The sequence below is a fragment of the Leopardus geoffroyi genome, chromosome A2 (genome assembly GCF_018350155.1).
Source record: "Leopardus geoffroyi isolate Oge1 chromosome A2, O.geoffroyi_Oge1_pat1.0, whole genome shotgun sequence".
Taxonomy (NCBI): Eukaryota; Metazoa; Chordata; class Mammalia; order Carnivora; family Felidae; genus Leopardus; species Leopardus geoffroyi.
Genome location: NC_059331.1, coordinates 168221851 through 168235420, shown reverse-complemented (window position 1 = coordinate 168235420; position 13570 = coordinate 168221851). Strand labels below are relative to the sequence as shown.

General features: G+C 49.2%; 1 protein-coding gene across 6 annotated transcripts in view; it reads right to left on the bottom strand.

Annotated features, from left to right (window-relative positions):
* Positions 1-13570, bottom strand: part of DNAJB6 (DnaJ heat shock protein family (Hsp40) member B6) — a 67640-nt gene that overhangs the window by 36933 nt on the left and 17137 nt on the right. For 5 of the 6 annotated variants that reach the window (XM_045496331.1, XM_045496326.1, XM_045496329.1 and 2 more), the window contains exons 2-5: positions 7246-7336; positions 4884-4993; positions 2917-2976; positions 1959-2069 (exon numbers count right to left, since the gene is read on the bottom strand). In XM_045496331.1, the coding sequence (XP_045352287.1) occupies positions 1959-2069; positions 2917-2976; positions 4884-4993; positions 7246-7310 (346 nt within the window). In that variant the 5' untranslated portion in view covers positions 7311-7336. Of the gene's footprint in view, positions 1-1958; positions 2070-2916; positions 2977-4883; positions 4994-7245; positions 7337-7433; positions 7459-13570 lie in introns of those variants that run through there. The other variant, XM_045496328.1, reaches the window with a different exon arrangement.

Genomic DNA, 13570 nt, shown 5'->3' with positions numbered 1-13570 from the left:
GGACAATACATAAGAGACTCTTAAATATGGAGAACAAACAGGGTTGCTGGAGGGGTTGTGGGAGGGGGATGGACTAAACGGGCAAGGGGCATTAAGGAATCTACTCCTGAAATCACTGTTGCACTATGTGCTAATTTGGACGGAAATTAAAAAAATAAATAAAAAAAAAATTAAACACACACACACACACACACACACAAAAACCAACTTACAGTGGGTAAAAGCTGTATGTTACTTCCTCATTTACATCTCATTATCCTCACTACACCTTCTTTGCTCTAGAAAGAACTGCCCGATGAAAATCACTTTGAATGAGGAAGCCTGGCCCGTCAGACTATCTTCCTAATGAAAACAAAATCTGGCTCCAATTCAATCCCTAAGGGACCCTTCCGCCAAAACAACTCCTGTAAGGTATCACTCGTGTAGCAGATGCCTGGCCTCTGGCTCAGAGAGGTCGGCCTGCGCTGCTGCCCCCGCTGCCGATGTGCAGTGGGGCCGAAACCCTCGATGGCAGGAGATCCTCACTCGGCCACCAGAAGAGTCACGCCATCCAAACACGGGATTTCATCCAACACAACCCGGCACCCCCCAAAACAACACGCGAAGTTCGCTAAAGGCTGTAATGAGACACAAAGGTAATCTTATCGCAGGAAAGATCATTGAACCCTCGGTGTTTTTCTTACAGTGACATTTCCTACATACATGAAGGCCAATTAACAGACACTACAGATAAGGTTAGATCTCGTCTATTAATAAGGAGACTTCCTGATAATTCTCTTACGTTTCCGGGAGCAATGTCAAAGCAAGTCTTCAAAAAGACCACAATCACCTTTTCACCCCCAACTTGGGACACCCACTGCTTAGCCTTCGTCACGATATGTGCGGATGAAAAAGGGAGTATGTGCTGATGTGTATCATCCTACCCACCTCCCTCCGTAAGCTACGGTCTTCAAATCGGGCCACACCACAGTAAAAAACAAGGCAACTCTTTGTGAATCCCCATCGGAAATAAACTGAAGGGCTGCACCGTTTAAAAGGCCAGATACCTACCAGGTACGGCAGGAAATTAATTACTCTTCTCTGGGCCTATGATGGGCAAGGGTCCACTGCTTCTCCCCTGTTATCTGCAGACAGAACCGGTCTTGCTGTGTCCCTCCTGAGGGTCGCAGCTGGTGTTGGGACTCCCCAACAGGCTCCAGGCAACAAAGGGCAGAAACATGGGCTACGTCTCCCCCACCGTGAGCCGAGACAGAAGTGGGTGCGGCCGCACTGGGGGAGCTCTGGCCACCCAAGTTCCCCAGCACCCGGGGCAGCTCCGACGGCGCCCGCTCCCCACCCCGCCCGCATCCGAGCCACATGCGAACAGCCGGCATAGGACTCAGCGCGTCGAGGTGCAGGTGAAGGGAAAATCCATCCTGCAACGCAACAGCAGCTGGGACAGCACGGTCTCCCGCGGCCAAAACTCCTCCTGGCGGGAGATCTGCAGGGCATCACCCTAGAGGTGTCCTTCTTCTTCACAAACCGTGAGCTGAACAGTCACAATGTGCCACACACAATCAGAGAAACAAACAGGTGGAGAGATCCAAGGTCTTCTGAACATCTGCTACGATGCCCAGGGTCTCCATCCAGAACTCGGGGCAAATTCACGCAGAAGCAAGTGCTCAACAGCAAAGAGCGCCACCCGCCAAGCCCCCAGCACCTGCATCCTGGCCACCGTCTGAACGAGGGAAAAAGGAAGTTAATTAGGCCTATCCGTATCGAAGAAAAGGAGCACGTTAAAACCTTTATTACTTTCGTGTGCAAGGTACTCATTCAGGATCACCTTCCAGAGAGGAGGGAAGGGGTTCGGGAACCCCCTCCGCTGCTTCAACACAGGCGAGCAACAGGGAGCCACGTGTGGAAACGGGAAAGGTGAGTCCGCCTCAGTCACAGACACACCCACCAAACATCGAACTTACCGAAGAAGTCGAATGAAAACGGGTCCCTTCCACCGAAAAATTCCCTGAAGACGTCATCTGGGTTACGGAATGTGAAGCCAAAATCAAACGGATGGTCAAAGTGAACTCCACCTACGATGGTACAGCACGGCATTTAGTTGGTACATTCCTGCGTTTAGTAGGCCAACAGTTCTGTCTACAGAGGATTCTACACCACGACCCGAAGAAAAAACGGCAAAGGCTCCTACACCTAGGGCTCTGCTTCGCAGCAAGAGCCGTGCCTGAACAGAGACCACCTGGGGCTGGCGGGGACAAGCCAGGGGAGGCTTCCCACCCCTCACGGTCATGGTCATGGTCACGGTCACGGCAGCAGGGGTGCTAGCACTTTCCCACCATGTCCGCAACCGCCATCCGTACGTAGGAAACGTGGCTTCATCTTCTGTGCGGACGGACCATCGTGTAAACCACGCACAGAAGCACACTCGTTCACGCTCCTCAAGTGGGGCGTGTGCTGGGTGGGCAGCGCTATTCTCCAAGAGGCCACCGACCATGGTGCTAACGGCGGGCAGGTCCCTGCTAGGACCTCTCATCACACACACGCCCCCGAGGGAGGCCCGCCCACCACAGGCAGTCAGGTCTGCCAGGACAATCAGCTTGGTCAGGTAAGAGATTTTAAGGTCTTCTGACAAAATATCAGGTACTGATCCGGGAGTAAGAACTCACAAAATACTCTAGTAGGTTATACGGATTCCGGATCTACAGGAAGTACCACGATCAGCATACACTTTGTAGCCGAACGCAAGGGTTTCCAGGCAGCCCATCTCCACAAGTCAGCCCACTTTCCAGGCCACATCTGTGTTTCCAGAAACACAGCCTGTCCAAGAAAACGGACAAACCCGACCCCTTGTCTAGACCCTTCGTTGCCAGATGGCCTCCTCCGCTCACTGAAAAGCCAAGACAAAAATCGACATTTACATACCTCCACCTCCGCCATTTAATCCTTCTTTGCCGTATTTGTCATAGATGTCTCGTTTTTTAGCTACAAATTAGAAAGGAGAGTCAGGAAAGACCAAGTTCTTTTCCCCTCAAAGTTCAAATAAAGCCTTTACAAAGTTGTACATCAAGGAACCAATGAGTTTTCAAGGTTTCGCAATTAGTTTTAAGGAGTTAGGCCTCCATTACTTTAAATAAAAAGGGAAAGAGGGAAAATCTAAGTACATCTCCCTAAAAGCTCCCAAAAATTAAATAGTAAAAATTTAGTAATCGCTTTTTAAGTTTAAAAAGTGGTATTTTTTCCACGCTACTGTGCACAGTGTGTGTTCATGCGTACATGAAAGTCACACTAAAGGGGGCAGAACAGAAGAGACTCATAAATATGGAGAACAAACAGAGGGTTACTGGAGGGGGGGGGGGGGGTGGGCTAAATGGGGGAGGGGCACTAAGGAATCTACTCCTGAAATCATTGTTGCACTGTATGCTAACTTGGATGTAAATTTTAGAAGATAAAAAATAAAATAAAATAAATTTTTAAAAATCACACTGCAAGTTCTAGAACTATTCCAACTCTACCAGTGCACATTCTCCCAAAAATTAGGACAGGGCCTTGGTGGGGGCAGGAAATAGAGGTACCGGAGCCAGAGAAGAGCCGACCTGAATTCACGTCCTTGAAAGGACAACAGCCCAAGACTGAGGATGCTCTACTGTCTTGTCCTCTTACCATTTACCTTCTAGAATAAACAACTACACTGCAGCCCTGTTTAAACAGGTCACTTCCTGTTGATACACCAGGTTTTCCACCCAAACCATCATGTTCTACCAAACCGCGTGGTAAAGTAACAGGAGTTATGGGGGCGCCTGGGTGGCTCAGTCGGTTAAGCATCCGACTTCAGCTCAGGTCATAATCTCCTGGTTTGTGAGTTCAAGCCTCCCATCGGGTGAGCTGGAGCCCCGCTCCAGGTTCCACAGTCTCTCTCCGTCTCTCTCTCTCTGCCCCTCACTCACTTGTGTGCGCATTCTCTCTCCCTCTCAAATAAATAAAACTGGAAAGAAAAAAAACAGGTTATGGGGAAAACGGGTGTACAAGCAAACCACTTAAAGCCAGTTGATGGTAACCAAGTTCTAAGAAGAATGGGATCTGGGGGCATCTGGGTGGCTTAGTTGAGCGTCCAACTCTTGAATCTGGCTCAGGTTGTAATCCCAGGGTCGTGGGATCAAGCCTCTCTATCCCTGTTTGAGATTTTCTCTCTGCGTCCTGCCCTGCTCATGCAGGCGCCCAATCCTCTCTCTCAAAATAAACAAATAAAAATAAACATGGCGGGGGGGGGGGGGGGGCAGGGAGAACGGGAACTTTCTGTGCAAAGGTAACTTCTGGGCTTGGGATAAAACACCGGGTACTTCCTTTACAATAGAAGAGGTATTGACAGATACAAGAGATACAAGGCTGACTTCTTCAACACTCCACCACTCTAGCCCTGGGGCGGGGAAGGGGCGGCCGAGCTCTGAAGTCTAACTCAGCTGGGCGCACAGTTCCTGGTTTCCTGACACCAAGGAAGTCCTTCCAAGCAGTAAAACCCAGCACACGAGCCCACTGGCCAGGTATGTGTAAGCAGGACAACGGAGATGAGCGGTCACGGCGCCACCGACGGAGAGCGGTCACAGCCACCGCCATGCAATGACCCAGACGGATTCCTGTGCCCCAATCTGTCCTGTCAGTCCTCAGACCAGGGTGTCAGTCCTGTTTAAAATAGCCACCCTGAGAGAGAGTGCTAGAAGCCAGGGTGCTCCCCAGCACTCACAGGTAACTGTATCAAGTGTCTGCCAGGAGCAGGAGTCGAAGCTTCACAAGAAAAGGAAGCAACTTCCACTCTCAGTGCCCGCACCTCGGCCGCCCAGATCCACACTCTGCTAGCCCCGGGGAGGAGCCAAACCCTGGGTAGGTTCACTCACCGTCCGATAACACCTCATACGCCTCAGCCACTTGTTTGAATTTTCTCTCTGCTTCCTCTTTATTCTCAGGGTTTTTATCTGGATGCCACTTCAGTGCCAGTTTCCGGTACCTTGAAAGGAATAAAAAGGGCACCAGTCACATCCATGTGCAGAAGCCCAATGGCTGGGAAACATGAGTAAGGCGGAAACCGGCTTCAGAGCTGTAAACCTGGGCAACTGCTATCGATTTCCATTGTAAAATCTTCCTTTCCCCGAGAATGAAATGAGCAAGGTCTCCATCCAGACAGCATGAACACAAACCAACCTCTAGAGAGACGTTAACGCTAAAATGTTTGAGAACCAAAACGTGCAGTGTGAACTCGTGGTCGTGCAGCTGAGAAGGCACAGAACAGAGGAAGGCGGCAGCCTCGTTCGCAGGGCAGGAAGAGCCGCCCCGCCTCGCATGTCGGTGTGACAGGTGCTGGCACCGCTCCCAGAGCCACCCCATTCTGGATTCAAGATTCACCGAAGGTTCCGCTTAATAGTAATAACTATATGCTTTTGGGATACAAAGAAAAAAACTCCTCTCTTCTTAAACATAAGCACCACATATGGGAGGAAGGGGGTGCCCCTCAAAATCTAAAACTAGACTAAGGACCAGAGAGTCCTAGCACTTGGCAAGCTGTGAACGTAAGGCTGCTGCGGTTCAATTTAATCGCAGCATTTTAATCAAAAATCTTGGCTTGAACTTCCTAAGATCGAGTAAATGCTGGGCTCTACTCCTTCTCACTGCAGACCTAAACATGTAGTAGCAGACCAAGGGCCCTGAAGCACTACAAACCTTGGTAAAAAATGACAGACCGTGTGAAAGACGGAGAACGGTCACTTTGCACAGGGTGTAGCCCTGTGAACACAAAGACACAAGAAGAGACTCCAGAGTGTTTCATGGGCGTCTTTTGAAAGACTACGCCATGTTTTTAGACTCGAGGCCTGATACACCAAGTGTAAAGAACATCAAACGTCTTTCAGTGTTGGCCTCGAGACTGACGTCCAGCTCCACACCAGTAAGCGCGCGCCAAGGACACACGGTCTCCCCGGAGAAATGCGCAGGGAGGGCACAGCCACCTACAATCACCCCTCAAACAAAAGTTCCTCTGGTCACTGCACAAGATCAAAGCCTAGAGTCCACAAAACGGACTACGAACACGCACCAGCCATGGATGCAGTTTCGCTCATTTAAAGGAAGTAAGGCTGCATCTAGTCTCAGTCAGTATTCAACTGCGCACTTAATGGGAAAATCTTCTTCCGTTTAACGATGGCATTTTCTAAGTTCACACTTCAAAGCCACCCTGAAGACAAGGGCCGGCCCACGTTCTCATAAGAAACTAAACCAATCCCCTTCCTGACCGTGTTTAGCATAACGTGGGCATGTTTCTCCATCAGTTAGTGGCAATACTATTTACATATTATGTTTATTCAAGAAGAGTGCAATTAACTGGTGACTGCTGTCTGTGAGCTATGAGCCGGCAGACGTGAGGGGACCCACGGGTGACACAGCTCAAAGGCACTTCCTGGGCCCTCCTACTCAAGTTGCTTGGCTGCGGTTTGACACAGGGCAGGCCCATCACAGGAGTCAAGCTGCTATGTTTAACATTTTTACGTGAACGATTTATTCAAGTACCCTGAATTTCCTTCTGCAGACCCACTAAGCCTAGTAGCGCAGACTTGTGTGTGAATAAAAACGCCAGTCCCTTAACAAACTGAAACAGTTCCAGGCTTGGTTTTTAGTCTCTCTAGCTCTGCTAAAAATCTAACTTTTTACTACACATTAAGGTCAAACGAATTAAAGACCCAGTTCACCTTGAGTGCCACCTGTGGCCTCCACCTTGCCCCAGCCGTGGGCCAGCCCTGGTCACAAAGGCCTAGGAAGGCCAGCAGGGGCGCAGCACTCAATCTGGCTCTAACGGTACAGGCCGGGGCCGGCGACAGGGATCCCGAACAGCTACTACCCTGAGGAGGTCACAGCACCCCACTCTAAGAGTGCGAAGTGCCAGGTCAGCTCCGTTCCACAGTCAATGTCAAAACTGCCTGGGATTATTTCGCATCCTCAGTTAAATGTCTGATCTGCTTTAAGCAGCAACAGAATCCACTGTCCCAAGGCAAAGTAACGGAGGAAACCAAGTGACCTTCTCATCCCTCAATGCCAAGTGACAGGCTGGGCCTAGTCTGAGGAGGCGAAGGTTAGTTTCACTGCCTTGTCTGAAGATACAGTGAAACAGCAGCATTCTAAAACAGTTATACCTCATGAAACGCCACTTCAGGAGACAAAAAGTTACACTGCCCAAGTGCACAGATTCATTACTGCATAAATACAGTTACTTACGCCTTTTTAATATCCTCAGCTGAGGCATGTCTCTGCACGCCTAGAACTTCATAGTAATCCACCATGTTTTAACAGGCTGTTGGAGTGAGTCCTGCAATTAGAAATCCATGGTCAATGACATGACTGCCAAGGTTGGGTTCATCATGGGGGTAGGAGCACAGCAGGAGAGGGAGGGTAGGTCACCTCACCTGAGCACTAACCACTAGCCTGTCAGGCTGGGCCCTCATCCGGGAACAGATTCCAAGATTTGTGCCCTAGACCCTTCTCAATATAGAATAAAAGCTCTGAAATAGCCTAATAATAGCCTAAACTAAATAAAACTAACAGGTGACTCTGAGGCAGGCACTCAGTGCCCACTTGACCACCAGCTGACAGGCCTTCTGCGAGTATCTTGTTTTCCTGACATGGGCCCTGCTCTGGGAGCTTCGGTTACCCCTCCATTCAGTGCGTTCCCGTGCCAGGCGTTGGGCAAGACTGCACAGCCACCAGGACGAACACGCTGTCCCCGCCCTGAGCAGACACAACATGGGAACCACACAATGACACCTCCTACGGCTTGTGGCTGTCACTGGGGACGAGCTAAAGCACGCCCCCAGAGTCCCTGGGAAAGGAAAAGGAAAGGTCTCTGACAGCAGAGCTATTACTGTTAACTTTACCCTGTGGCTTCACCCTCCCACGGGCTCTCCCTACAGATTAGGCCTTCAGTGGAAAACTAGCAGCAGCAATTTGCTTCAGTGGCTTTTGTCACTTCACAGGGCAGGACAATGAAAATCCATCCTACTCCCACCATTGCTAACAAGGCTTGGCCTCGGGTGCCACAGACCGACTACACGGATGTGAGATCGGGCGCCTGGGTGGCTCAGTCGGTTGAGCGTCCGACTTCAGCTCAGGTCATGATCTCACAGTTTGTGGGTTCGAGCCCCACGTCGGGGTCTGTGCTGACAGCTCAGAGCCTGGAGCCTGCTTTGGATTCTGTGTCTCCTCTCTCTCTGCCTCTCCCCTGCTTGCGCTCTCCCTCTCTCTCAAAAATAAACATTAAAAAAAATTAAGAGGCGAGATCTAACGGATTTACTTCTTCTACTTTGATTGGCTAAAAGCACTTCATTCAACTAATGACCAAGAACTTACAAACAGCAGGCCTATCCCTGGATGGTACACAGGAACTTCACCCAGTGGAGCAAGGCCCTCACTCAGGCTACTCCGCCCACAAGTGAAGCTGGGCTTTCTGTGCCCGCCCCCCCTCCCCCCCCGCCCCCCCGCCAGAAACTGTACCATCAGACTTCAGAGAGAGACGTTCGGACTGGAAGCGAGCACATGCCATCACAGTCTTAGGGCCACAGTGCTGGGGCACGACGACGGCCGGGTTAAATGATGCCCAGCGAGAAATTACGCCATTTCCCAAAACAAGACACCTGCACAGGTGTCTCCCAAATGGAGTGACCGTGGTAAAAAGGTCCAGTGTTACATCACGACTCGGCACCTATGTGTGTGCCAAGCCCTTTACAAAGAAAGTCTACATATAAAGGGTCAGGAAGGAGCACGTAAAAACTACGTGTTACTAGTCCGGGAGCGCGACACAAAGAACAGCTCAAAAATACCCCGGGATGGGGCACCTGGGAGGCTCAGTGATTGGGCGTCCGACTCTTGACCCGGACTCAGGTCACAATCTCACCATCTGAGAGCTGGAGCCCCTCAAAAGCTTTGTGCTGACAGTGCAGAGCCTGCTTGGGATTCTCTCCCCCTCCCCTGCTCGTGCGCTCTCACGAAGTAAGCTTAAAAAAACTTTTTAAAAAGTACCACAGGGTGACCTGAAACAAAGCCCCCATCACCTTGGAATACCTAGAAATGTTAAAGTCCAGCAAAGACATTTGAAAAAAGCTGAGCTCCCAGAAGTGGTGATCCTGACACGGCGGAGGGGTGCCCTGTTTTCAGGATAGGTCTTTGCTTTTGAGGCACAGGAAGCCAGAGGATGCAACGGAGAACCCCCCCCCCCCATACCGTGGCTCTCAAAAGGCCATAATTACAACAGAGTGGGGAAGAGAAACCCTCCAAAGAACTTCAAAGAGGAGAAGAGCCCTGTCCCCCCAGCAGCTGGAAGCCTGAAGGCTCAGTCAGAGGTACAGAATGGAATCTCATTACCTTCCTTATCCTGCAATGATCCACACTCTTCAAAATTACTAAACATTACCCTAGGATGGTGAAGCAAATAAAGGCGCCCGGCAGAAGAAAGTATCTCTACAACCTAAGTCACAAAGATTCCAGCTGAAAACATAACTCCTGCTGCTGAACACGAGCTGACAAATTCTAAATACGAGGAAAGCATCAGGAGTAAGTTAGAACACCCCCAAGAATCTGAAATAAGCGGGGGGCTCCTCGGTGGCTCAGTCTATTCAGGTCATGAACTCACAGGTCATGAGTTTGAGCCCCACTTCAGGCTCACTGCTCTCAGTACAGAAACAGCTTCGGATCCTCTGTCACCCCCGCTCTGCCCCTCCTCGACTCATGCTTGCTCTCAAAAATAAACAAACATTTATAAAATTTTAAAAAAAGAGTCTAAAATAAGAACTTGAAAAGAAACAAAAAGAGGACTCATGAAATAATCACAATAACGAATAGGAAACCACACTGGGGGCTGACAGCTCAGAGCCTGGAGCCTGCTTTGGATTCTGTGTCTCCCTCTCTCTCTCTCTCTGACCCTCCCCACTCATGCTGTTTCTCTCTCTCTCTCTCTCAAAAATAAAATAAATTGGGGGGCACCTGGGTGGCTCAGTAAGTTAAGAATCCAACTTCAGCTCAGTTCATGACCTCACGGTTCGTGAGTTTAAGCCCTGCATCGGGTTCTGTTGGCACAGATCCTGCTTGAGATTCTCTCTTCCCTCCTCTGACCCTCTCCCATGCTCTTTTTCCAAAAATAATAATAAAATAAAAAAATAAAAAAACCTCCTTCCCCTTTCAAGAAATAAAAGTTTTTATAGTTGCTAAAAAGTTATTTACATATCGTTTTTATAAATACATTTTTTTCAAGTGAACACTACTACCCCCAACGTGGGACTCAAACTCACAACCCCAAGATCAAGAGTCACATGCTCTACGGAATGAGCCGGCCGGGTGCCCAAAATAATTTTTTGTTTTTGTTGTTGTTGTTTTGTTGTTGAAGCAGGCTTCACGCCCAGTGCAGAGCCCAAGGCAGGGCTTGATCTCGTGACCCTGATCAAGACCTGAGCTGTGATCAAGAGTTGGTTGCTTAACCGAGCCACCCAGGTGCCCCTAAAAACATTTTTTAAAAAGACACATCCGTCGGGGCGCCTGGGTGGCGCAGTCGGTGAAGCGTCCGACTTCAGCCAGGTCACGATCTCGCGGTCCGTGAGTTCGAGCCCCGCGTCGGGCTCTGGGCTGACGGCTCAGAGCCTGGAGCCTGTTTCCGATTCTGTGTCTCCCTCTCTGTCTGCCCCTCCCCCGTTCATGCTCTGTCTCTCTCTGTCCCAAAAGTAAATAAACGTTGAAAAAAAAAATTAAAAAAAAAAAAAAAAAAAAAAAGACACATCCGCGGTCCTACTGTTAACCAAACAGAAGGTTAAGCTTTTAAGATCTGGGCATTTATCAAACTTCTTGTAGTCTGTGGCAACACAGCATAAACTTGTAGTAACATAAACTAGGGCCCAGCAGCCAACAATTAGAAAATCCATGTTCTGGGGGCGCCTGGTTGGCTCAGTCACTGGAGTATCCAATTCTTGACCTCAGAGTTCTATAAGTTTGAGTCTTCCGTCGAGTGTAGAGGTTACTTAAAAGTAAAATCTATACATTAAAAAAAAAAATCCAGGTTCTTATCAAATGTGCCCATTTGGCCAAACAAAGCTTAAACATTTAAGTTTTGGAATGCTTAAGGAAACAATGGAACAAGAATGGAAAACAAATATCACAAAACCAGAAAAGAACAACTGTGAGAACAAAACTCTTGTGTTAAGAAATTTCCTTGGGGGGGGGCTCCTGGGTGGCTCAGTTGATTGAGCATCCGACTTTGGCTCAGGTCACGATCTCACAGTTCATGGGTTCGAGCCCCGCATAGGGCTCTGTGCTCACAGCTCAGAGCCTGGATGGAGCTTGCCTGGGATTCTGTGTCTCCCTCTATCTCTGCCCCCCCCCCCCCACCACTTGCACTCGATGATGTCTTTCTCTCAAAATAAACATTTAAAAAAGAGAGAGAGAGAGAAAGCCTTTACGTCAAAGGAAATTAGAAATATTTAGGTTAAATGTCATTATCAATTTGATCACATGATGAAAGAAATATTTAGAACAGACCGTACAAAACCTCAAATGCAGCACTAACAGTTCTAGAGGTCAGAAGGTTAAGAACTCAGGGGTGCCTGGGTGGCTCAGTCAGGTGAGTGTCCCACTCCTGACATCTCCTCTGGTTGTGATCTCGAGGCTGTGAGATCCAGTGCAGACCGTGCTTGGGACTCTCTCCCTCTCTCTGTGCCCCTCCCCACTCGCTCTCTCAAAATAAACCTTAAAAAAAAGTTTTAAAAAGGTTAAGAACTCAGAACAGACTTTTGAACTCAAGACTTGTCATTCTGAATACCAAAATATGTATTTTTCTCAAATACACTCCCACAATTTGTTTAAAGGCATCTTTTTTTTTTTTTTTTTTTTTTTTTTTTTTTTTTTTTTTACTACTTATTTAAGAGAGAAAGAAAAGGTTCAAGTGGGGGAGGGACAGGAGAGGGAGAGAGAGAATCCCACGCAGGCTTCCAGCTTTCGGGGCCTGGTCGTATGAACCTGAACCATGAGGTCACGACCTGGGCCAAAATCAAGCGTCGGATGCCCAACAGACTGAGCACCCAGGCGTCCCTTTCAGAATTTTTTCTTCTTTTTTTCAGAATCTGTTTAAATTACAAGTTAGAGGGGCGCCTGGGTGGCGCAGTCGGTTAAGCGTCCGACTTCAGCCAGGTCACGATCTCGCGGTCCATGAGTTCGAGCCCCGCGTCGGGCTCTGGGCGGATGGCTCAGAGCCTGGAGCCTGTTTCCGATTCTGTGTCTCCCTCTCTCTCTGCCCCTCCCCCGTTCATACTCTGTCTCTCTCTGTCCCAAAAATAAAAAATAAAACGTTGAAAAAAAAAAAAAAAAAAAAAAAAAAAAAAAAAAATTACAAGTTAGAGAAAACCATATGGTTACTCTTCCTACAACCTAACATGGAAATCCAAACAGCCGTTACGGACCCCTAACAAAAATATTACTGGGGTCTGCCCTCCAGTCCTCAAAGGGGGCCTCAGAATCATGGTGACATGAGAGCAACTTCAGAGCAGAAACTCAACTGTAACAGGCACGTGCAAGGGGCACCCACACCCCTCACGGGTAATTCCACAGACAGTGTGAGGCATCAAGAAGCTTCCGAGATGAAGGGACGGAGGGTCTGAGCACACACAAGGGAGGGAGTCTGTTAAGTACCAAGAAGACGAGAGATGTCTGGACATTACGCAGATTCCTTAGGCACAGGGGAGTCTCGGAGGAGGTAGCTGTCTTCCGGGACAGGCTTCCTCCTTTCCAATGTAAATGTAGGCGGTTGGGAGCGAGGCCGAGGGCGTTTCAGGCTTCCACTGGGTTTTGATTACTTTAAACTTGCAAAAATCTCTATGCCAAAGAGATGGGGGGCAGGGCACCCTGCCACAAGCACCCACAACAGTAACTGGAGGACGTACATCCAAGAACACGGTCGTTCACCATATAGCTTTTTGAACTGTTTCGGTAGGTTCAACTTAAAATACTGAGGTATTTGTGTGAAATGCACTCAACTACACAAGACGGGAGTGAGTACCCAATTTTAAAAGGTTTCCTCGGGGCGCCCGGGTGGCTCAGTCGGTTAAGTGCGTGAGCCTCGTTTCAAGGCACGTCACGATCTCAGGGTCTGTGCTGACAGCTCGGAGCCTGGAGCCTGGAACCTGCTCGGGATTCTCTCTCCCTTGCTCTCTGCCCACCCCCACTCACAAGGGCAGGCGCTCTCTTTCTCGCTCTCAAAATAAGCATTCAAGAAAAAGTTTCCTCCGTGGTAGTTACTGGATTCAGAGCACACCACCGAGTCAGCGACACCAGCCAAACCGTCTTAAAATTACTAGCCACAGAAGAGGTCATCAATTCTCGAGACCAAGAAGCACAACAAGCTTACATCTTCAGAAAGAAACAGCCCGAACGCAAACCGCAGCACAACAGCTGCCAGAAACAGCAGAAAACTCGAAGCCCTGCGTCCCTACCTCAGAGGGCTGAAAATTACGTGACATTCTGGTCCCTGCTGAGCTCCAGCTGCTGCCGCTTGCACCCACAGGGCATCCTG